We start from the raw sequence: 24,500 nt of genomic DNA, 5'->3' as shown, positions 1-24,500 counted from the left end.
GGGGAGAGGAGGCGTGGGGTCGGGGGGGGGGGGGAGAGGAGGCGCGGGGTCGGGGGGGGGGGAGAGGAGGCGCGGGGTCGGGGGGGGGGAGAGGAGGCGCGGGGTCGGGGGGGGGGGGAGAGGAGGCGCGGGGTCGGGGGGGGGGGGGAGAGGAGGCGCGGGGTCGGGGGGGGGGGGAGAGGAGGCGCGGGGTCGGGGGGGGGGAGAGGAGGCGCGGGGTCGGGGGGGGGGGAGAGGAGGCGCGGGGTCGGGGGGGGGGGGAGAGGAGGCGCGGGGTCGGGGGGGGGGGAGAGGAGGCGTGGGGTCGGGGGGGGGGGAGAGGAGGCGCGGGGTCGGGGGGGGGGAGAGGAGGCACGGGGTCGGGGGGGGGAGAGGAGGCGTGGGGTCGGGGGGGGGGAGAGGAGGCGTGGGGTCGGGGGGGGGGGGGAGAGGAGGCGTGGGGTCGGGGGGGGGGAGAGGAGACGTGGGGTCGGGGGGGGGAGAGGGGTCGGGGGGGGGGAGGAGAGGGGTAGAGGGGTCGGGGGGGGGAGAGGGGTCGGGGGGGGGGAGAGGGGTCGGGGGGGGGGAGAGGGGTCGGGGGGGGGAGAGGGGTCGGGGGGGGGAGAGGGGTAGAGGGGTCGGGGGGGGGGAGAGGGGTCGGGGGGGGGGGAGAGGGGTCGGGGGGGGGGAGAGGGGTCGGGGGGGGGGAGAGGGGTCGGGGGGGGGAGAGGGGTCCGGGGGGGGGGGGAGAGGGGTCGGGGGGGGGGGAGAGGGGTCGGGGGGGGGGGGAGAGGGGTCGGGGGGGGGGGAGAGGGGTCGGGGGGGGGGAGAGGAGGCGTGGGGTCGGGGGGGGAGAGGGGGAGAGGGGTCGGGGGGGGGGAGAGGGGTCGGGGGGGGGAGAGGGGTAGAGGGGTCGGGAGAGGGGTAGAGGGGTCGGGGGGGGGGAGAGGGGTCGGGGGGGGAGAGGGGTCGGGGGGGGGGGAGAGGGGTCGGGGGGGGAGAGGGGTCGGGGGGGGGGGGAGAGGGGTCGGGGGGGGGAGAGGGGGTCAGGGGGGGGGAGAGGAGGCGTGGGGTCGGGGGGGGGAGAGGAGGCGTGGGGTCGGGGGGGGGAGAGGAGACGTGGGGTCGGGGGGGGGGAGAGGAGGCGTGGGGTCGGGGGGGGGGAGAGGAGGCGTGGGGTCGGGGGGGGGGGAGAGGAGACGTGGGGTCGGGGGGGGGGGAGAGGAGGCGTGGGGTCGGGGGGGGGGGGGAAGAGGAGGCGTGGGGTCGGGGGGGGGAGAGGAGGCGTGGGGTCGGGGGGGGGGAGAGGAGGCGTGGGGTCGGGGGGGGGGGGAAGAGGAGGCGTGGGGTCGGGGGGGGGGGGAAGAGAGGAGGCGTGGGGTCGGGGGGGGGAAGAGAGGAGGCGTGGGGTCGGGGGGGGGGGAAGAGAGGAGGGGTCGGGGGGGGAGAGAGGAGGCGTGGGGTCGGGGGGGGGGGAGAGGAGGCGTGGGGTCGGGGGGGGGAGAGGAGGCGTGGGGATCGGGGGGGGGGGGGAGAGGAGGCGTGGGATCGGGGGGGGGGGGGGAGAGGAGGCGTGGGGTCGGGGGGGGGGGAGAGGAGGCGCGGGGTCGGGGGGGGGGGGAGAGGAGGCGCGGGGTCGGGGGGGGGGGGGAGAGGAGGCGCGGGGTCGGGGGGGGGGGGAGAGGAGGCGCGGGGTCGGGGGGGGGGGGAGAGGAGGCGCGGGGTCGGGGGGGGGGGGGAGAGGAGGCGCGGGGTCGGGGGGGGGGGGAGAGGAGGCGCGGGGTCGGGGGGGGGGGAGAGGAGGCGCGGGGTCGGGGGGGGGGGAGAGGAGGCGTGGGGTCGGGGGGGGGGGAGAGGAGGCGTGGGGTCGGGGGGGGGGAGAGGAGACGTGGGGTCGGGGGGGGGAGAGGGGGTCGGGGGGGGGAGAGGGGTCGGGGGGGGGGAGAGGGGTCGGGGGGGGGAGAGGGGTCGGGGGGGGGGAGAGGGGTCGGGGGGGGGAGAGGGGTCGGGGGGGGGGAGAGGGGTCGGGGGGGGGGAGAGGGGTAGAGGGGTCGGGGGGGGGGAGAGGGGTCGGGGGGGGGAGAGGGGTCGGGGGGGGGAGAGGGGTCGGGGGGGGAGAGGGGTCGGGGGGGGGGGGGAGAGGGGTCGGGGGGGGGGGAGAGGGGTCGGGGGGGGGGGGAGAGGAGGCGTGGGGTCGGGGGGGGGAGAGGGGGAGAGGGGTCGGGGGGGGAGAGGGGTCGGGGGGGGGGAGAGGGGTCGGGGGGGGAGAGGGGTCGGGGGGGGGGGAGAGGGGTCGGGGGGGGGAGAGGGGTCAGGGGGGGGGAGAGGAGGCGTGGGGTCGGGGGGGGAGAGGAGGCGTGGGGTCGGGGGGGGGAGAGGAGACGTGGGGTCGGGGGGGGGAGAGGAGGCGTGGGGTCGGGGGGGGGGAGAGGAGGCGTGGGGTCGGGGGGGGGGAGAGGAGACGTGGGGTCGGGGGGGGGAGAGGAGGCGTGGGGTCGGGGGGGGGGGAAGAGGAGGCGTGGGGTCGGGGGGGGAGAGGAGGCGTGGGGTCGGTGGGGGGGGAGGAGGGGTGGGATCGGTGGGGGGGAGAGGAGGGGTGGGGGGGGAGAGGAGGGGTGGGGTCGGGCGGAGAGGAGGGGTGGGGTCGGGCGGAGAGGAGGGGTGGGGCCGGGCGGAGAGGAGGGGTGGGGTCGGAGGGGTGGGGTCAGGCGGAGAGGAGGGGTGGGGTCGGAGGGGTGGGGTCGGAGGGGTGGGGTCGGGGGGAGGGAGAGGAGGGGTGGGGTCGGGGGGAGAGGAGGGGGAGGGGTGGTGTCGGGGGGAGGGGTGGGCTTGGGGGGAGAGGTGGGGTGGGGTCGGGGGGAGGGAGAGGAGGGGTGGGGTCGGGGGAGAGGAGGGGTGGGGTCGGGGGGAGAGGGAGGGGTGGGGTCGGGGGGAGAGGAGGGGGAGGGGTGGTGTCGGGGGGAGGGGTGGGCTTGGGGGGAGAGGTGGGGTCGGGTCGGGGGAGGGAGAGGAGGGGTGGGGTCGGGGGGAGGGAGAGGAGGGGTGGGGTCGGGGGGAGGGAGAGGAGGGGTGGGGTCGGGGGGAGAGGAGGGGGAGGGGTGGTGTCGGGGGGAGGGGTGGGCTTGGGGGGAGAGGTGGGGTCGGGTCGGGGGGAGGGAGAGGAGGGGTGGGGTCGGGGGGAGAGAGAGGAGGGGTGGGGTCGGGGGGGAGAGGAGGGGTGGGGTCGGGGGGAGAGGAGGGGTGGGGGTCGGGGGGAGAGGAGGGGTGGGGTCTGGGGGATAGGAGGGGTGCAGGGGTGGGAATATCCAATATTATTCACAATGAATCTAATTTGCAAAGCACAATTACTGAATGTTGTGATCAAACTGTACACGGCTCTCTGACGAAGGGTCATTGACCCGAAACGTTAACTCCCTTTTTCTCCACAGATGCTGCCTGACCCGCTGAGATTTCTTGAGTACTGTGTCCACTCAATATTCACACACAGGCAATTTCCAGCCAGAGACACGGGGGTCGATTCCCACTGCTCTCGCTCGGTAACAGCCTCAGAATGGGGTCAGTGGCCTTACTGCCCCTTCCTCACCCCTGGCTCCCACCCTGTTTCCCCCCCAACCCCCTGTACTCCGTGTCCACCCCATCTCCCAATCTGCTCTTACGAGCCTAAGGACACTGAACCATTTGGTTTTCCACCTCATCCTTACCGGCTTTTGCATTTTCAGGTTGCTCCGACTGCTCCTGCTACAAGCTCACAACACTCGCCCGTCCTCACCTCTGATCTTCGTGGGCTCATGCTACAGGAATGCTCCATTACACCTAATATAAGAACATAAGAATTAGGAGCAGGAGTGGACCCTACGGCCGCTCGAGCCTGCTCCGCCATTCAATGAGATCATGGCTGATTTCCAACCTCAACTCCACTTTCCCGCCCAATCCCCTTATCCCTCGATTCACCTCGAGTCCAAAAATCTATCGAATATACTCAATGACTGAGCCTCCACAGCCTTTTGTGGCAGAGAATTCCAAAGATTCACAACGCTCTGAGTGAAGCAATTCCTCCTCATCTCAGTTTTAAATGGTCGACCCTTTATCCTGAGACTGTGACCGTGGTCCTGGAATAGGGGCCTAGCTATTTGTCCGGGTGCTAAACGGCCTCCTAAACCTCCGATATGGTGGGCAGGAAGCGGCATTCGTTACGAGTCAGAAGTGCGCTGCACGCCATGTTGGATAAGGACACACAAGAAACATAGAAACATAGAAAATAGGTGCAGGAGCAGGCCATTCAGCCCTTCTAGCCTGCACCGCCATTCAATGAGTTCATGGCTGAACATGAAACTTCAGTACCCCCTTCCTGCTTTCTCGCCATAACCCTTGATCCCCCTAGTAGTAAGGACTTCATCTAACTCCCTTTTGAATATATTTAGTGAATTGGCCTCAACTACTTTCTGTGGTAGAGAATTCCACAGGTTCACCACTCTCTGGGTGAAGAAGTTTCTCCTCATCTCGGTCCTAAATGGCTTACCCCTTATCCTCAGACTGTGACCCCTGGTTCTGGACCTCCCCAACATTGGGAACATTCTTTCTGCATCTAACCTGTCTAAACCCGTCAGAATTTTAAACGTTTCTATGAGGTCCCCTCTCATTCTTCTGAACTCCAGTGAATACAAGCCCAATTGATCCAATCTTTCTTGATAGGTCAGTCCCGCCATCCCGGGAATCAGTCTGGTGAACCTTCGCTGCACTCCCTCAATAGCAAGAATGTCCTTCCTCAAGTTAGGGGACCAAAACTGTACACAATACTCCAGGTGTGGCCTCACCAAGGCCCTGTACAACTGTAGCAACACCTCCCTGTAGCGACCTTTACTCCTGCCCCTTACCTGAAACAGGAGTTACGCCCTTTGCATGGCCCCACTGCAACTGGTTTACCGAGGCAGCCCCCACCCTGATCGACACCCCCCCCCCCACCCTGATCGACACCCCCCCCCCCACCCTGATCGACCCTCCCCCCCCACCCTGATTGACCCTCCCCCCCCCACCCTGATCGACACCCCCCCCACCCTGATCGACACACCCCCCCACCCTGATCGACACACCCCCACCACCCTGATCGACCCCCCCCCTCACTCTGATCGACCCCCCCTCACTCTGATCGACAACCCCCCATCCTGATCGACCCCCCCATCCCAATCGCCCCCCCCTCCTCATGCTGCCTCACCTGCGAGCTGCTTGTTGATTCTTCACAACTCACCAGCTCAATATGGATGAGATCCAAGGCCCAATATCAGGGGTGCCCCAGGCCTCACCATTCAGGTGCTGGGGTAGCTCCTCCCCCCACCCCCACAAGCCCAAAAATGGTGCACCAAAATCTCTAGAAGGATAGAATGGAAAAGCTTGTATAGACCTTGGTTAGGATATAGTATAGTATTAGGCAGTCCCTCATATCGAGGATGACTTGTTTCCACACCAAAAAGGGATGAGTTCACAGGTGTTTCAATGAGGGACCTGACATTCCAGGTCCCGAACGACATGTTGAAGGGTGGAAGATGCCTGTGCATGAATTCTTTTAACGTGTGGTGGCCGTTGCACACCAGCCACCACACGGGCTTGACAGAGCGAGGTCTTGGTTAACCAAGACTGGAGACCAGCTCTGCTGCAGGGACCTGGCATGCACACATACTCCTACTGTCCATAGATCGCAGCGTGGGCTGGCCTGTGCTGCCCCTGGGCCCTCACCTCTTCCGGGCCCTGAACTCTCGCCTCTCTTAGGCCCTGATCATGTCGCTCCTGGGCCCCGATCTCTCCGCCACCATCTCTCGCCGCTCCTCTGCTGCTTGCCGCCTCTCCTGCCATACCTGGGCCGCTCTGATGGTCCTGCCCACGCTCCAATCGGTGACCTGGATTCTGGGACGTCAATCCAGTCGGCCTCCTTGAAGCCGTCGTCCTCCTGGGACAGCTCGTGCTGCTCCCTACAGGGGCTGCTCCAGCTCCTTTTATCCCCGATCCGTGGCGATGGTGTTCCCCCGCAGGTTGGGGTCCGCGCTGTCCTGCGCTGCTCCAGCTCCTTTTATCCCTGACCTGTGGCGTGGACAAGGTGCATAAAAGATTTACAAGGAATGATACCAGAGAGGTTATAACTATTGGGGAAGAGTGAACAGGCTGGGGATCATTTCTCTACACCTGATAGAAGTCTTTAACATTTTGAAAGGGTTCAATAGGGTAAACGTAGAGAAGATGTTTCCACTGTAGTGGAGTCCAAAGCTAGGGGCCATAAATATAAGACAGTCACTAATAAATCCAATGGGGAATACAGGAGAAACTTCTTTACCCAGAGAAGGGTGAGAATGTGGAACTCGCTGCCACAGGGAGGGGTTGAGGTGAATAGTATTGATGTATTTAAGGGGAAGCTGGATAAACACATGATGGTGTGAGATGAAGAGGGGTGAGAGACCTGTGTCCACCATGGACCTGTTGAGCTGAACGACCTGTTTCTGTGGTGTAGCCTCAATGTAATTGTATGTAACAAACTCTCAATTATTCAGCTCGATTTCCACCTAGAAGTTTGGTTCAAACGTGCAGTCGCTGCTCACAGAAGCTGGGTGCTTTGGGTCTTGCCAAGGGCAACAAACAGTCAACTTTCTTCTGATGTGACTCACGTTGAAAGTTGCTTTTGGTGCAAGAAGAACTACCTACCACCTATTTCCACATCTTTAAAAGCTCTGTAATAGGGATAACAAAGGACATAGAAATAGATGGCACAACACCGAAACAGACCATTCGGCCCAAACAGTCCATGTTGCCGTTTACCCTACACACGAGTAAATAGTCCCACCCACATTTACCCGCATTGTTCCCTTATCCCTTCAGCCCCTTTTTCATTATCCCCCCTCTCCGACCTAACCTTGAACGGGGACTCCTTGGGATTTCTCCCATTCTGTTGTAACTTTGGCCAACTCCCCGTTTATTTGAGTAAACGAGGTTTCCACTGAACTTCTGTCGAGGCCACAGCAGCACAGTGGGGTAATTCACGCTCGTTGTTTTTGCTTCAGACAGAAACAGCCTCAGGAACCAGAACCTGTGCAAACAAATTGCATTATATAATTTTCAGCGGTAAACTCCCTCTGAACTGTAGCCCTGTGAGCAGCATAGAATTGCTCATTGTTCTAATTTACCTCTGGTGCTAAGTTTGTCCATTGAATTGTTAATTATTAAAATTATCCTAATTTCTATCTTTACAACTAGAACCAGGTCACTTTAAGTCTGTTAAGGTGAAAGTAATGATTGTAATGGGGAGACGACGGGGTTCACCTTCTGGTAGGTTGAGAAAAAAAAGACTTGCATTTATATAGTGCCTTTTACTTCCACCAGATGTCCTAAAGCACTTTACAGCCAATGAAGTACTTTTTAAAGGATAGTCACTGTTGTAATGTTGTAATTTGTGCACAGCAAGCTTCCATAAACAGCAATGTGATAATGACCAGATAATGTATTTTTAGTGATGTTGATTGAGGGATAAATATTTGCCAGGACCCCGGGGAGAACTCCAGTCCTCGAAATAGTGCCATGGGATCTTTTACATCCACCTGAGAGAGCAGATGGAGCCTCGGTTTAACGTCTCATCCGAAAGGCAGCATGTCTGACAGATGAAATAGACCGAAGGGTCGTCCTCACCTTGTGGTCAAACATTAGCAGCAAACGTCCAAACTAGAGGAATGACCAACAACGGCAACACATAACTATAAAGGTCTCCTGGCGTGATGGACAGGGGAAATGATCCAATCATCTGTGTCCTCGCTGGGACTTGTGGTGCCGTTATACATATGTTATTGGGAAGCCCCAGGCCATGCTTCCTCACTCCAAACTCAAGGGCCTCAGTAAAACCCTTGCTGCTCCCAGCAAGCTTCACATCCCAATCCTGAGCCTCAACATCGGCACATTCCCTGTTCCTCATTCGAATACAAGAAGCAAACATTAGGCAGTCTGTAACATCAAATATTCCACTCATTCATTCCAACTATTTACAGCAATATCATTTTGATCTGTCACCTTTGCACACTGTTTGTGACCAGGTGAATCTTTCTCTGCGCTATTCCAACCTTCCTTTTACTTTCCTCCTGCGACTCTGGGCTCTGAGATACTAATGGCTGCTGCCAAATATTCTGAGCCTCTTGGATCCTGCCATGCACTTATTAAAGACCAACCCTTTGTCATGAGTTCCTCGGCAGCCTCGGAGGTACACGCACCAGTTTCTCCACTGGGACTTGAGCAGGGTTATAGTCACATAGGAAATAGGAGGAGGAGTAGGCCATACGGCCCCTCGAGCCTGCTCCGCCATTTAATACAATCATGGCTGATCCGATCATGGACTCGGATCCACTTCCCTGCTCGCTCTCTATAACCCCTTATTTCTTTATCCTTTAAGAAACTATTTCTGTCATGAATTCAATGTCCCAGCTTCCACAGCTCTCTGAGGCAGCGAATTCCACAGATCCACAACCCTCTGAGAGAAGAAATTTCTCCTCATCTCAGTTTTAAATAGGCAGTCCCTTATTCTAAGATTATGCCCTCTAGTTCTAGTCTCCCCCATCAGTGGAAACATCCTCTCTGCATCCACCCTGTCAAGCCCCCTCATAATCTTATACGTTTCGATAAGATCACCTCTCATTCTTCTGAATTCCAATGAGTAGAGGCTCAACCTACTCAACCTTTCCTCATAAGTCAACCCCCTCATCCCCGGGATCAACCTAGTGAACCTTCTCTGAACTGCCTCCAAAGCAAGTATATCCTTTCGTAAATATGGAAACTAAAACTGCACGCAATATTCCAGGTGTGGCCTCACCAATACCCTGTACAACTGTAGCAAGACTTCCTGCTTTTATATTCCATCCCCTTTGCAATAAAGGCCAAGATTTCATTGGCCTTCCTGATCACTTGCTGTATCTGCATACTAACCTTTTGTGTTTCATGCACAAGTACCCCAGGTCCCGCTGTACTGCGGCACTTTGCAATCTTTCTCCATTTAAATAATAACTTGCTCCTTGATTTTTTTCTGCCAAAGTGCATGACCTCACACTTTCCAACATTATACTCCATCTGCCAAATTTTTGTCCACTCACTTAGCCTGTCTATGATCTTTTGCAGATTTTTTGTGTCCGCCTCACACATTGCTTTTCCTCCCATCTTTGTATTGTCAGCAAACTTGGCTACGTTACACTCAGTCCTTTCTTCTAAGTCGTTAATATAGATTGTAAATAGTTGGGGTCCCAGCACTGATCCCTGCGGCACCCCACTGGTTACTGGTTGTCAACCTGAGAATGAACCATTTATCCCGACTCTCTGTTTTCTGTTAGTTAGCCAATCCTCTATCCATGCTAATATATTACCACCAACCCTGTGAACTTTTTATCTTGTGCAGTAACCTTTTATGTGGCACCTTGCCAAATGCCTACTGGAAATCCAAATACACCACATCCACTGGTTCCCCTTTATCCACCCTGTTCGTTACATCCTCAAAGAATTCCAGCAAATTTGTCAAACATGACTTCCCCTTCATAAATCCATGCTGACTCTGCCTGACCGAATTTTGCTTTTCCAAATGTCCTGCTACTGCTTCTTTAATAATGGACTCCAACATTTTCCCAACCACAGGTGTTAGGCTAACTGGTCTATAGTTTCCTGCTTTTTGTCTGCCTCCTTTTTTAAATAGGGGCGTTACATTTGCAGTTTTCCAATCTGCTGGGACCTCCCCAGAATCCAGGGAATTTTGGTAAATTACAACCAATGCATCCACAATCCCTGCCGCTACTTCTCTTAAGACCTTAGGTTGCAAGCCATCAGGTCCAGGGGATTTATCTGCCTTTAGTTCCATTATCTTACTGAGTACCACCTCCTTAGTGATTGTGATTGTGTTAAGCTCCTCCTCCCCATAGCCCCTAGACTATCCACTGTTGGGAGTTCTCTACTGCGTAAAGATTGATACAAAATATTTGTTCTGAGTTTCTGCCATCTCCATGTTCCCCATCACTAATTTCCCGGTCTCGTCCTCTAAGGTACCAACATTTACTCTAGCCACTCGATTTACCAGCGACGAATGGGAGAACTGGCCTCAAGGAATCAGAAATATACTTAAATCCCTGATGGGAATCACCAGAAAATCATAATAGCATAGAAATTTACAGCACGGGGGGTGGCCATTCAGCCCATTGTGTCTGTGCTGGCCGAAAAAGAGCTTTCTCGCCTAATCCCATTTTCCTACATTATAACAGTGACCTGTCATGTATCCTACATGGCTACTGTTGGTACTATCACAAGGTGTGCCACCAGAGGGCACAGCAGTGGAGACTTGTAGGTTACCTGTACAGGTGTGCCTGGCCTAGTATAAAAGGCAGGCCACCAGGTGTGATCCCCACTCTGGAGTTATCAATAAAGGACTAAGGTCACTACAGTTCAAATACAACACATTGCCTCGTGGAGTCATTATCAGAGCATCCTACGACATAACAATTGGCGACGAGATTATGGACTTTCACGTGAAAATAGCTACCCTTGGTACGTTGCAGCAGTTCGCCGATGGTGATGATTGGGACGCCTTTGTGGAGAGGCTCGATCATTTCTTCACAGCAAACGACCTGACAGGAGACGACCCGGCCACACTGGCTGATAAGTGCAGAGCTATCCTGCTGACCAGTTGTGGGCCCACCGTCTATGGCCACGTCAGGGACTTGCTGGCACCAGCGAAGACAATGACTAAAACGTACGAGGAGCTCGTAACCCTGATCCATGAGCAACTCAAGCCCAAGGAGAGCATCCTCACAGCCAGACACCGGTTCTACACCCACCGATGGCCCGAAGATCGCGAAATACGCTGCAGACCTCAGGAGGTTGGCGGCACCGTATGATTTCGGTGACCACTTCACTGAAGCGCTGTGGGACATTTTTGTCTTTGGAATCAGCCATGAGGGCCTTCTTCATAAGCTACTGTTGGCCGATACCACAGTCACACTGCAGAAGGCCACCTCTGTGAGCCAGTCATTCATGACCTCGACCTGTGGCTCTAGGCAGATGACTCACCCTCAGGACTCAAACCCGGCAGGTACTGTGCACAGAGTGGCGCCTTTTAGAGGCTGGACTGTAGAACCCGAACCCTCTCAGGGGAGAGAGACCAGGCCCCCGAGTCCCTTAACTCAGAGTCCGCCGAGGGGGGCTAATCGAGTAGCTCCATGCTGGCGTTGTGGAGGGAATCACAGGGCTCACCAGTGCTGTTTTAAAGACTATGTATGCAAAGGCTGCAGCACAAAGGGCCACCTCCAGCGAATGTGTAAAAGAAATATGACTCACTGTGTCGATGAAGAGTCTACAGATGACCGTGAATCCAGCGTGGATTATGAAATGATAGGCAGAGAGGCAGCTCAGCCCCACGACGAGGTATATGACATGTTTACCTGCACCACCAAGTGTTCCCCGTTGAGGATGGAAGTCGAGGTAGATGGCGTTCCAGTCTTCATGGAAGTGGACACGGGGGCGAGCCAGTCAGTAATGAATCAAGAAGCCTTTGAGGGGCTATGGGACAATCAAGCTGAACGATCCAAGTTGGTCCCGGTTCAGGCAAAGCTGCGCACCTACACCGATGAACTTATCCCAGTCGTTGGTAGTGCGGATGTTAAGGTACTCCATGATGGCGCGATGCACAAGTTACCTCTGTGGATTGTTGCAGGTGATGGACCAACGCTACTCGGAAGAAGGTGGATGGAGAAGATCCATTGGAAGTGGGAAGACTTCACCCCTCCAGCGATCGACGTCCTCTGCGCTCAGAGGCAAAGCAAGCCCTCACCTGAGAGTGGACCCAGCACCAGAGAACAGACCAGCACAGCACCCGAGGCACAGACCGCTCAGCACGACTGTGTGGAGATGATCCAGCTGGGACGACCCGAACACACCTTCCAGGCTCCAGTGGCAGGACTCCGGAGGAAGAAAATCGGATCCAAAGGCGACTCCCCAGCTTCGATGGCAGAACCCGGAGAGAAGAGGATCACCGCAGTCAACATTGTGGATGGAGGAAAGATGGCGCCCGAACCACGAGGTGATGCGCTGAAGAAAAATATGGCGGCCGCCAGACCATGAGGTGCAGTGCTGATGGAGCAACACATGGCACCTAACGGAGAAGAGGTTTGGGGTAAAGAAAGCAAGGCTCTCTTAAAGGAGGCCTGCAACCCACCACATTTAAAGGGACAGTTCCACATTTTCAAACAATGTAAGAGCAACTGTGAGTTAGATGTAAGATGCATAATTGATGATCAGAATTGTGTACATGCAACAAGCAAGGGAAAGTCGCGCGATCGTGATCGGAGCTACAGAGTATTCACAATAAGTAATGAGACGTTGTGCGATGTAGGATTTCAACTGCACACAGCCAATGCAGCGGGCAAACATCTATCAGGAGCAACAGGTCCAGCGAGCTACCCAACGCTGTGGCCTGTGTCCGGGGGACCAGAGTTATGCACCATGGAGTGTGGCCACAAGCAGCCAATACACACGAGCTGCAGAGCAAGCGATCTCAGGAGGTTAACGGCACTGGTATCGATACCCTGCCCCCGATCGGCTCCACCTCTCAGGCACCAGCTGGCACCAACTGCCATGAGCCTGAAAGAGCAAACTGTGCTAAGGCGCAGCCCCCAGACCCCATCGCCACCAAGGCCATACCCGGGAACGAAGGGTCACCCGCAACAGTCCTCCCAAAGGGGACCGGGACCAGCCAGGATCCCAAACCAAACAACGCCCAGACCAGCGAGTCAGCAGTTCCCTGCGCACTGATAGACGACAGCTCCTCAGGGAACAGCAGTGACCCAGGGCGCAAAGAAAGGACAGGGAGGTCACAGGCATCTGTGAATCTGCCCGACGCTAGGGACCACAGCAACAGCCCCAAGAGCAGGCAACTTGAGCCAACCGGGTTCCCACTGCAAGCACTGGGCACCGCGCCACCACCAGACTGCCTGGACACCATCCAGCAGTTCTGGAACTAGCTTGTTCTTATGCACCGGTTACCGATCCCCAGTACGTATCGATAATGTATCTCACCAGTCTAACGTACTTGTCTCACAATAGAACCACAAATGTAATGCAAAGTTGTTTTTCTGGACTTGAATGTATATGAATGCATTGAACCTCCGGCATAATCTATATGTGGGGGAGGTGGGGGGGGGGGGGGGGAGAATGGAGAGAATGGAGTGGTCAGTGACACACACAAACAGCAACCACCAGCACTCTACTGCCAACGAAACACCAACCACTCACCCAAGATTGAAATGACCCGCCAAGGGTCAACCAGGTAGAGCTAAGCCCAGAGCACAGTCAATGCAGAGGTGATTTGCACTAAAGGCTCAGGGGAGAGTGATGTCATGTATCCTACATGGCTACTGTTTGTACTATCCCAAGGTGTGCCACCAGAGGGCACTGCAGTGGGAGACTTGTAGGTTACCTGTACAGGTGTGCCTGGCCTGGTATAAAAGGCAGGCCACCAGGTGTGCTCCTCACTCTGGAGTTACCAATAAAGGACTAAGGTCACTACAGTTCAAATACAACACATTGCCTCATGGGGTCATTATCAGAGCATCCAGTGACCAAACTCTCAAAGTACTTCATTGGCTGTAAAGCACTTTGAGACGTGCAGTAATCATGAAAGGCGCTATATAAATCCGTCTCTCTTTTTACCAGTAGTTTTTACCAGTGAGGGTTTCTGCCTCTCCCACCCTTTCAGGCCGTCAGTTCCAGACCCCACCACCCTCTGGGTGAAGACATTTCCTCAAATCCCCTCGAAACCTCCCCCCAATTACTTGAAATCTCGGCCCCCTGGGTGTTGACCCCTCTGTCCTATCGGCCCCTCATCATTTTATACACCTCAATCAGGTCTCCCCTCTGTCCCAAAGCAAACACCCCCAGCCTCTCCAATCCGTGCACCTTGTGCAGCCCAGGCAGCGAGCTGCCAATCCGCCCGTCCCCCCAGGCCCAGCCTCAGCCTCAGCCCCAGGCCCAGGCCCCGGCTCCGGCCTTCTGGTTGCCATGGGCCCAGCTTCGCCCACTGACCCGCCTAGCAGAAGCCCCGCCCATTGCCGGGGTAGCACTAATTGGCGGAGTGGAGGCTCCGCCCATTGCCCGGCTGGTCCTGATTGGCGCAGCAGAAGCCCCGCCCATTATCAGGCCGGCGCTGATTGGTGTAGCGGGAGCGGGAGCGGAGAGGCCGAGCGGGTGCGCCGGGAGCGGGCCGGGGGCCGCGGTGAGTCTGACGGTGCGGGGTCTCGGGGTGGGAGACGCGGGGTCTCGGGGTCTCGGGGTCTCGGGCCTTACAGTGGCAGCGCTGTCCGGGACAGACCGGGGTCACAGCGTCGCTTCTGCCACATGTTACAGCGGGGATCTGACCCTGACCTGACCCCTGACCCCCCCTCACTGTATGACATCTTGTAATAAAGGCCAACATATCATTTGCTTTAATCACTTGCTGTACCTCATGTTAACTTTCAGTGACTGGTGTACAGGGACACCCAGGTCTCTGAACACCAACATTCCCCAATCTCTCACCATTTAAACAATACTCTGCTTTTCTATTTTTCCACCAAAGGGGATAACTTCACATTTCTCCACATTATATTCCATTTGCCATGTTCTTACCCACTCACTGAGTCTGTCTATATCCCTTGAAGTCTCTCTGCATCCTCCTCACAACTTACATTACCACCCAGCTTTGTATAATCAGCAAACTTGGATATATTACATTGGTCCCCTCATCCAAATCATTGATATAGATTGTGAATAGCTGGGGCCCAAGCTCCGATCCTTGCGGCACCCCACTAGTTACAGCCTGCTGACCCAAATATGACCCGTTTATTCCTACTCTCTGTTTTCTGTCCGTTAACCAATCCTCAATCCAGGCTGGTTTATCACCCCAATCCCATGAGCCCCAATTATTAATAACCTCCTGTGTGGCACCTTATCGAAAGTCTTCTGAAAATCCAAATACACCACATCCACTAGTTTCACATTATCTTTTCCGCTAGTTACAACCTCACAAAACAAACAGATTTGTCAAACATGATTTCCCTTTCATAACTCCGTGTTGACTCTGCCCAATCCTAATATTATTTTCTAAGTGCCCTGTTACCACATCTTAAATAATAGATTCTAGTATTTTCCCTTTCCCCTTTTTCTCTCCCCTTTCTTTCTTAAATAGTGGGGTTACATTAGCCACCTTCCAGTCTGCAGGAACCTTTCTGGAATCTACGGAATTTTGAAAGATGACAACTAATGCATTCACTATCTCTACAGCCACCTCTTTGAAAACCCTAGGATGTAGGCCATCAGGTCCAGGGGATTTATCGGCTCTCAGTCCCATTAATTTCTCCAGTACTATTTTTTTATACTAATTTTAACATTAATTTCTTTCAGTTCCTCATTCTCACTAGACCCTTGGTTCTCCACTATTTCTGGGAGGTTTTTTGCATCTTTCTCCATGAAGACAGACACAAAGTATCTGTTTAATTTCTCTGCTATTTCCTTATTCCCCATTATAATTTCTCCTGTCTCAGCCTGTAGAGCCCCCACATTTACTATCGCTAATCTTTTCCTTTTTATATACCTATAGAAGTTTATACTGTCTGTTTTTATGTCTCTCACTAGTTTACTCTCATTCTATTTTCCCTTTATCAATTTCTTGGTCCTCCTTTGCTGAATTCTAAAATCCTCCCAATCCTCAGGCTTACTGCTCTTTTTGGCAGCATTATAAGCCTCTTCCTCTGATCCAATATTATCTTTAGCTTCTCTTGTTAGCCATGGTTGGATCGCTTTTGTTGTGGGGTTTTTGTGCCTTAAAGGAATGTATGGTTGTTGTAAATGATGTATTAATTCTTTAAATGCTAGCCATTGCTTGTCTACCGTCATAATAATGTAGTTTCCCAATCTACCGTAGTGAACTCGCCCCTCATACCTACGTAGTTTGCTTTGTTTTGATTTATGACCCTAGTTTTGGTTTAACTAAATCACTTTCAAACTTAATATAAAATTCTATCATATTCTGGTCACTGTTCCCTGAGGACCCCTTTACTACAAGGTTATTAATTAACCCTTTCTCATTGCACAATAGCGAAAAAAGAAGGCTGAGGGACGACTGAATAGAGGACTTTAAAATGATGAAAGGTTTTGATAGAGTGGATACAGAGAGAATGTTTCCACTTGTGGGGAAGAGCATAACTAGAGGCCATCAATATAAGATTGTCACCAAGAAATCCAAATAGAATTCAGAAGAAACTTCTTTACCCAGAGAGTGGTGAGAATGTGGAACTCGCTGCCACCAGGGAGGAGTTGAGGCGAATAGTATCGATGCATTTAAGGGGAGGCTAGACATGCATATGGGGGAGAAGGGAATAGAGGGTTATGCTGATCGGGTTACATGAGGAAAGACGGGAGGAGGCTCGAGTGGAGCATAAACACCGGTATGGACTAGTTGGGCCAAATGGCCTGTTTCTGTGCTGTATATCCTAAGTTATCTTATGTAATGTAATTCCCCTCCCGATCACCTGGACAGATGCTGCCCTCCACTCCCACCCTTTACTGCTTGTTTTTCACAGCTGAGCTGTAACGGTCTATTCCGCCATGTGGTGCATCCAATCTTGCCCTTCATTAACATGTGTAGAAGTAGTGAAGGTGACCTTGAGCAAGGAGCCCTGCAGGTTCCCCCACCCACCACCTCCACAAACCAAGGAATTCTGGCCAGTTCGACCACTCATTGGTGCAAGGTTGAGCAGCTTACAACTCTTTTTTGGGGAGAAAAGTAGACATTAAATCAAGTGCCCCCTGAAACATTTTTCAAGGCCCTTTTTTGGGTTTTTTTGGGGAGGGTTTTTGTATTTTTTTCCTTTTGTGTTTTTTTGTGTTTTTTTTTGGGCACTAAAATCATATATTTTTTTTTCAAGTGCCCCGTATAAAAGGGGAGGGAACACTAAAAACCCGGCAATTAAAACTGAAAACAATAAGATCTTTCACGGCCACCTGAGAGAGCAGATGGGGCCTTGGTTTAACACCTCATCCGAAAGACGGTACTTCCAACAGCACTGCACTGGAGTGTCAGCCTAGATTGTTTTGTGCTCAAGTCCCAGGAGTGAGACTTGAACACACAACCTTGTGGCTCAGAGGCGAGAGTGCTACCCACTGAGCCACAGCTGACCACACAGCAGCTTAGAACTCTTTTAAAGTAAACAAAATAAACATTAGATCAAGTGCCTGGGGGACACTCCAGACACTAATAACAGCCTTCTTTTTTTTGTTTTTTTTTGGGTTTTTATTTGTATTTTTGTAGGTTTTTTTGGTGTTTTTTTTAGGGCATTAAAATTCAATATTTTCCAAGTGCCCCCTATAAAAGTGGAGGGGGACACTAAAACCCCGGCAATTAAAACAAATTAAACTTTAAAACATAAAATCAAATTAAAATTTGGTTGCCGGGGGTGACACACAGCAGCTTACAAGCATGAGGGAGAAAGGACAGGAGGATCTGCTGATCGAGGGGTGGGAGGAGGCTCGTGTGGAGCATAGACCCCGGCATGGCCCTATTAGAGCGGAATGGCTTGTTTCTGTGCTGAAGACTCGACGTAAGTTGATGTAGCATAGACCAGGATCAGTTGCATTTATACAGCGCTGTTTAATGTAGATGGCCCAAGGGGTGGGGGAGGGCGGAGAATATTGAAAATAAAGGACAATTTGAGCCGTGGCGGGAGAGAAAACATAGAATAGTACAGTGCAGTAGGAGGCTATTCTGCCCATCGAGTCTGCACCAGCTGAAAGGAGACTGAAAGCTTGATGCGAGAGGCGGGGAGACGTGTGGCGAGGGAGGGGCTGAGGTGAGCACAGCGAGGATGTTTCACCATCACCCACGGTGACGTTCAGACTTTGACGATCTGGGCCTAGTTGGCCGGTCAGTCGCTGCCCTGCTCCACAGCTGTACTGACCACCAGTTCTGGCCACATTCCTTGCCGCAAAAATGTTGCCGATTCCAGGTCACTAAGTATTGAAGCTTAGTCACTGGTTTAATTGAAGCTCTGACACACACAGCAACCAGCTGCGATTCACAAGTACAGCTTTGAGATCCACACTCAATAGGCGAGCAGAGTTTTTAATGTTAATGTGTTGAGAGTAGGGATTTGGAGTGGCTTATTGTGGGAGTGTCTGTAGGATGTGCTAAATATAGGAACATAGGGGGCTAATGCTGAGCATTGAGGGGAAGCATTCCAGTTGGATTTGACCAGAAACCCCACTGTGAATTATTATCGCAAATCTCTCACCCCTTGCTCTGTGGCCCATGTTTAACACTGGACTTCTGCCAGGAAATTGATCTATTTTGGATATGCCTGACTGCAGAAAATGGGTCCTGTGTGAATCCAATCATATTGACACACATCTAAAGATATCTCCTCGGTCGTGACGCTGTCTGGCCAGTCACGTGAGCCTGTCCTCGCTAAGAGAATGAGCGTCCCATTACCTGTCTGTTCCCAGGCTGCAATCCCACCCAACCACAGCCATTCGCGCTGCTTCACTGCTGAACGGTGAGAGAATGGGGGCCTCTCGGCACGTACCCTACTTAGCAAAAGAGCACAATTGCCCAGACTTTCTCCAGCTCTCTCTATCCAGTGCCGTGTCGCAGTAAACATTGCAGCCCTTCACGTACCACAAATTGCAACAATCTTCAGCAGATAATCAATCCGCTGGTTGAGGTAGGAATGTTGGCCCGGACACTTCCTCCTCTTCCATCACATGACTAACTCCGTATCCAACCGAACGAGCCAGCAGGTCTTGGGTTTAATGTCACATCCGAAGGACACAGAATCATAGAACTCCATCGTGCCTGTGCCCGGCTCTTTGATAAAGCTAGTCAATTACTCTCACTTCCCTGCTCTTTCCCCATCCTTTCAGGCAGCGTATTCCAGATCACAACAACTTACTGTAAAAAAAAATGTTTGCTCAAGTCGCCTCATCACGTTAAATAAGTGTCCTCTGATTACCCACCCTCCTTCCACTGCAAACAGTTTGTCTGTATTTACTCCCTCAGTACTGCTCCTCCAACAGTGCAGCGCTCCCTCAGTACTGCCCCTCCAACAGTGCAGCACTCCCTCAGTACTGCCCCTCCGACAGTGCAGCACTCCCTCAGTACTGCCCCTCCGACAGTGCAGCACTCCCTTAGTACTGCCCCTCCGACAGTGCAGCGCTCCCTCAGTACTGCCCCTCCGACAGTGCAGCGCTCCCTCAGTCTAACCAAGGTTCTATACAAGTTTACCATAATTTCTCGGCTTTTCAATTCTTTCCCTCTGGAAATGAATGCCAGTGCTTTGTTTTTTTTATATCCTTCATAAACTGCACTAGGGTTATCTGGTCGTTAGCTCATTGCTGTTAGTGGGAGCTTGCTGTGCAGAAATTGACGCCACGTTTCCTATATTACAAGTGCTACACTTCACATGTCCATAATTGGCTGCAAAGCGCTTTTGGACTTCTGAAGGTCATGAAAGGCGCAATAGAAAGGCAAGCCCTTTTTAGTACACTTGCATTTTCCGACTGTGAATTTTGCATAATTTAGTGCTGTGGCCGATATCTAGTTTGTACTGGAATGGGCTGTTCTGTGAGGTCCTTGAATTGGGGATGTTGGAGGAGGATGCTGCTATAATAGTGGCTCACACCAGAGCGTGGTCCTCCAATAACTCGAGGGATCCTTCAATAACCAGAGGGATCCTCCCTCAGAGGAAGGGGAACGTCGGAAATTGTCAGTCAGCAGGTCACCTTCCTCCGGATTGGCTGGTGAGCGGGTCACCTTCCTCCGGATTGGCTGGTGAGTGGGTCACCTTCCTCTGGATTGGCTGGTGAGTGGGTCACCTTCCTCCGGATTGGCAGCTGAGCGAGTCACCTTCCTCCGGATTGGCAGCTGAGCGCGTCACCGGATTGGCCAAGTTGTGTTGAGCTTTTTATTGAAACTTCAGGTGAAATACTATGGTTGAATGTAGTGTGCTGGAAGATAGGGTAAATCGGAAATACAGGAATGACTCCAAACTCGGGCCTTCCAGACCTGTAGAGCAGGGAAGGACAAGATTCCAATTTGAGGCCCAGGGAAACATTGATCGTAACATCATGAATTTTAAGTTGCTGATTTCATATTTAGTTAATTGGCATTGCAGACGGCCTTTGACCCTGGATCATAGAAACATAGAAAATAGGTGCAGGAGTAGACCATTCGGCCTTTCGAGCCTGCACCACCATTCAATAAGATCATGGCTGATCATTCACCTCAGTACCCCTTTCCTGCTTTCTCTCCATACCCCTTGATCCCTTTAGCCATAAGGGCCATATCGAACTCCCTCTTGAATATATCCAATGCACTGGCCTCAACAACTCTCAGCGGCAGAGAATTCCACAGGTTACCAACTCTCTGAGTGAAGAAGTTTCTCCTCATCTCGGTCCTAAATGGCTTACCCCTTATCCTTAGACTGTTTCCCCTGGTTCTGGACTTCCCCAACATCGGGAACATTCTTCCTGCATTTAACCTGTCCAGTTCCGTCAGAATCTTATATGTTTCTATGAGATCCCCTCTCATTCTTCTAAACTCCAGTGAATAAAGGCCCAGTCGATCCAGTCTCTCCTCATATGTCAGTCCTGCCATCCTGGGAATCAGTCTGGTGAACCTTCGCTGTACTCCCTCAATAGCAAGAACATCCTTCCTCAGATTAGGAGACCAAAACTGAACACGATATTCCAGGTGAGGCCTCACTAAGGCTCTGTACAACTGCAGTAAGACCTCCCTGCTCTTATACTCAAATCCCCTAGCTATGAAGGCCAACATGCCATTTGCCTTCTTCACTGCCTGCTGTACCTGCATGCCAACTTTCAATGACTGATGTACCATGACACCCAGGTCTCGTTGCACCTCCCCTTCTCCTAATCTGTCGCCATTCAGATAATATTCTGCCTTTCTGTTTTTGCCATCAAAGTTGTTAACCTCACATTTATCCACATTATACTGCATCTGCCATGCATTTGCCCACTCACCTAACCTGTTCAAGTCACCCTGCAGCTTCTTAACGTCCTCCTCACAGCTCACACCGCCACCCAGCTTAGTGTCATCTGCAAACTTGGAGATATTATACTCAATTCCTTCATCTAAATCATTGATGTATATTGTAAATAGCTGGGGTCCCAGCACTGAGCCCTGCGGCACCCCACTAGTCACTGCTTGCCATTCTGCAAAGGACCTGTTTATCCTGACTCTCTGATTCCTGTCTGCCAACCAGTTCTCTATCCACGTCAATACATTACCCCCGATACCATGTGCTTTAATTTTGCACACCAATCTCTTGTGTGGGACCTTGTCAAATGCCTTTTTGAAAGTCCAAATACATCACATCCACTGGTTCTCCCTTGTCCACTCTACTAGTTACATCCTCAAAAAATTTGAGAAGATTTGTCGAGTATGATTTCCCTTTCATAAATCCATGCTGACTTGGACCGATCCTGTCACTGCTTTCCAAATGCGTTGCTATTTCATCTTTAATAATTGATTCCAACATTTTCCCCACAACCGATGTCAGGCTAACCGTTCTATAATTCCCCATTTTCTCTCTCCCTCCTTTCTTAAAAAGTGGTGTTACATTAGCTACCCTCCAGTCCATAGGAACTGATCCAGAGTCGATAGACTGTTGGAAAATGATCTCCAATGCATCCACTATTTCTAGGGCCACTTCCTTAAGTAATCTGGGATGCAGACTATCAGGCCCCGGGGATTTATTGGCCTTCAATCCCATCAATTTCCCTAACACAATTTCCTGACTAATAAGGTTTTCCTTCAGTTCCTCCTTCTCGCTAGACCCTCGGTCCCCTAGTAATACCGGAAGGTTATTTGTGTCTTCCTTAGTGAAGACAGAACCAAAGTATTTGTTCAATTGGTCTGCCATTTCTTTGTTCCCCATTATAAATTCACCTGATTCTGACTGCAAGGGACCTACGTTTGTTTTCATTAATCTTTTTATCCACATATCTATAGAAGCTTTTGCAGTCAGTTTTTATGTTCCCAGCAAGCTTCCTCTCATACTCTATTTTCCCCCTCCTAATTAAACCCTTTGTCCTCCTCTGCTGAATTCTAAATTTCTCCCAGTCCTCAGGTTTGCTGCTTTTTCTGGCCAGTTTATATGCCTCTTCCTTGGATTTAACACTATCCTTAATTTCTTTTGTTAGCCACGGTTGAGCCACCTTCCCCGTTTTATTTTTACGCCAGACAGGGATGTACAATTGTTGAAGTTCATCCATGTGATCTTTAAGTGTCTGCCATTGCCTATCCACCGTCAACCAATTAAGTATCATTCGCCAGTCTATTCTATCCAATTCACATCTCATACCATCGAAGTTACTTTTCTTTAAGTTCAGGACCCTAGTCTCTGAATTAACTGTGTCACTCTCCATCTTAATAAGGAATTCTACCATATTATGGTCACTCTTCCCCAAGGGGCTGAGCAGAACAAGATTGCTAATTAGTCCTTTCTCATTACATATCACCCAGTCTAAGATGGCCAGCCCTCTAGTTGGTTCCTCGATATATTGGTCTAGAAAATCATCGCTAATACACTCCGGGAAATCCTCCACTGTATTGCTACTAGTTTGGTTAGCCCAATCTATATGTAGATTAAAGTCGCCCATGATAACTGCTGTACCTTTATTGCACGCATCCCTAATTTCTTGTTTAATGCTGTCCCCAACCTCACTACTACTGTTTGGTGGTTTCTGCCCTTTGGTATTCCGTAGCTCTACCCATACAGATTCCACATCATCCAGGCTAATGTCCTTCTTTACTATTGCGTTAATTTCCTCTTTAACCAGCAACGCTACCCCACCTCCTTTTCCTTTCTGTCTATCCTTCCTGAATGTTGAATACCCTTGGATGTTGAGTTCCCAGCCTTGGTCACCCTGGAGCCATTGGCTCAGATTGGTTCACTGAGTTAAGTTGCTGAGTGTAAGTTTCTGTAATCTAAAGTTGATTCCACCCCATTGTCAATCTCTTGTTATAATCAACTTCAACAACATTGTCTGAGGACCTTAAATTGAGTGGCTCTTTGCAGATAAATATGTATTTCTATGAAATGTGTGGTGTGAATCGAGTTACACCTATTTACCCATTTCTGCCGATACTTGTGTGTCGCATTGTCAGTTGTATAAATGGGATGCTATTAAAGTTTGAGTTCTCCAGGACTGTCGCCATTCTGGTCACCATATTACATTGAAACACTGGAGAAAGTACAGGAAAGGTTACATGGAAAGATTGAGGAGCCTGGGGTTCTATGAGAACATTGAGGGGCGTTCTGATCGAGGAAGTGGTTCAATCAGGGAGATGTAGAGAAACCGTTTCCACTGTGGGTGAGTCCAGAACAAGGGGACATGAATGTAAGATAGTCACGAACATATCAAATAAAGACTTTAGGAATAGTTACTTTACTGGAGCGGTGAGAATATGGGACTCGGTGCCACGTGGAGTGGTTGAAGCAGAGAGCATTGATGCATTCCAGGGGATGGAATCGAGGGATATGGGGGCAGGGCGGGATGGAAAGAGGTAATTCGAGTGGGAGGAGGCTTGTGTGGAGCTTGATATCGCCCTTTCATTGTAAACAAATATTAGTTGTGTGTAAAATTTGATCTGTGTGTAACATCTGCAGTTCCAAAGTGAGTTTGTTAATGTAACAGGACGGTGTTTAATAGTCAGCACATTACTGTCTGGGTTAAGGGCAGAGCAGTGAAGTTGCCGTGGGGTGAGCAGCTGTAGATATGAGGAGACACTGGGATTCTTTTGTAAGAAACGGAGCAGGAATCGGCCATACGGTCCCTCGAGCTTGCTCCGCCATTCAATAAGATCATGGCTGATCTGATCATAGACTCAGCTCCACTTCCCCGCCTGCTCCCCGTAACCCTTTACTCCTTTATCACTCAAAAATCTGCCTATCTCTGCCTTAAATATAATCAGTGACCCAGCCTCCACAGCTCTCTGGGGAAGAGAATTCCACAGATTTACAACCCTCTGAGAGAAGAAATTCCTCCTCATCTCAGTTTTAAATGGGCAGCCCTTATTCTGAGACTGTCCCGTGGTTTTAGTCTCCCCTATGAGTGGAAATATCCTCTCTGCATCCACCTTGTCGAGCCCCCTCATTATCTTATACTTTTCAATAAGATCACCTCTCATTCTTCTGAACTCCAATGTGTTATAGGCCCGACCTACTCAACCTATCTTCATAAGTCAACCCCCTCATCTCCGGAATCAACCTAGTGAACCTTCTCTGAACAGTCTCCAATGCAAGTATATCCTTCCTTAAATACGGAGACCAAAACTGTACGCAGTACTCCAGGTGTGGCCTCACCAATACCCTGTACAGTTGTAGCAGGACTTCTCTGCTTTTATACTCTATCCCCCTTGCAATAAAGGCCAACATTCCATTTGCCTTCCTGATTACTTGTTGTACCTGCATACTAAC

General features: G+C 52.2%; 2 protein-coding genes across 3 annotated transcripts in view; one reads left to right on the top strand and one right to left on the bottom strand.

Moving 5' to 3' along the window:
• The window catches only part of LOC139277684 (uncharacterized), a 32,736-nt gene extending 13,991 nt beyond the window's left edge, over positions 1 to 18,745 (bottom strand). Inside the window, exons 1-2 of one of the 2 annotated variants that reach the window (XM_070896510.1) lie at positions 18,677 to 18,745; positions 3,681 to 3,792 (exon numbers count right to left, since the gene is read on the bottom strand). In XM_070896510.1, coding sequence (XP_070752611.1) covers positions 3,681 to 3,692 — 12 coding nt within the window. In that variant the 5' untranslated portion in view covers positions 3,693 to 3,792; positions 18,677 to 18,745. Of the gene's footprint in view, positions 1 to 3,680; positions 3,793 to 6,874; positions 6,960 to 18,676 lie in introns of those variants that run through there. The other variant, XM_070896509.1, reaches the window with a different exon arrangement.
• Positions 14,183 to 24,500, top strand: part of osgn1 (oxidative stress induced growth inhibitor 1) — a 56,581-nt gene continuing 46,263 nt past the window's right edge. The window contains exon 1 of the mRNA XM_070896506.1: positions 14,183 to 14,242. The gene's annotated coding sequence lies outside the window, so the exon portion shown is untranslated. The remainder of the gene's footprint in view (positions 14,243 to 24,500) is intronic.

Source organism: Pristiophorus japonicus, chromosome 12 (genome assembly GCF_044704955.1).
Source record: "Pristiophorus japonicus isolate sPriJap1 chromosome 12, sPriJap1.hap1, whole genome shotgun sequence".
NCBI lineage: Eukaryota > Metazoa > Chordata > Chondrichthyes > Pristiophoridae > Pristiophorus > Pristiophorus japonicus.
Note: the sequence above shows the minus strand (reverse complement) of the source record. Positions and strands in the feature narration are given on the sequence as shown.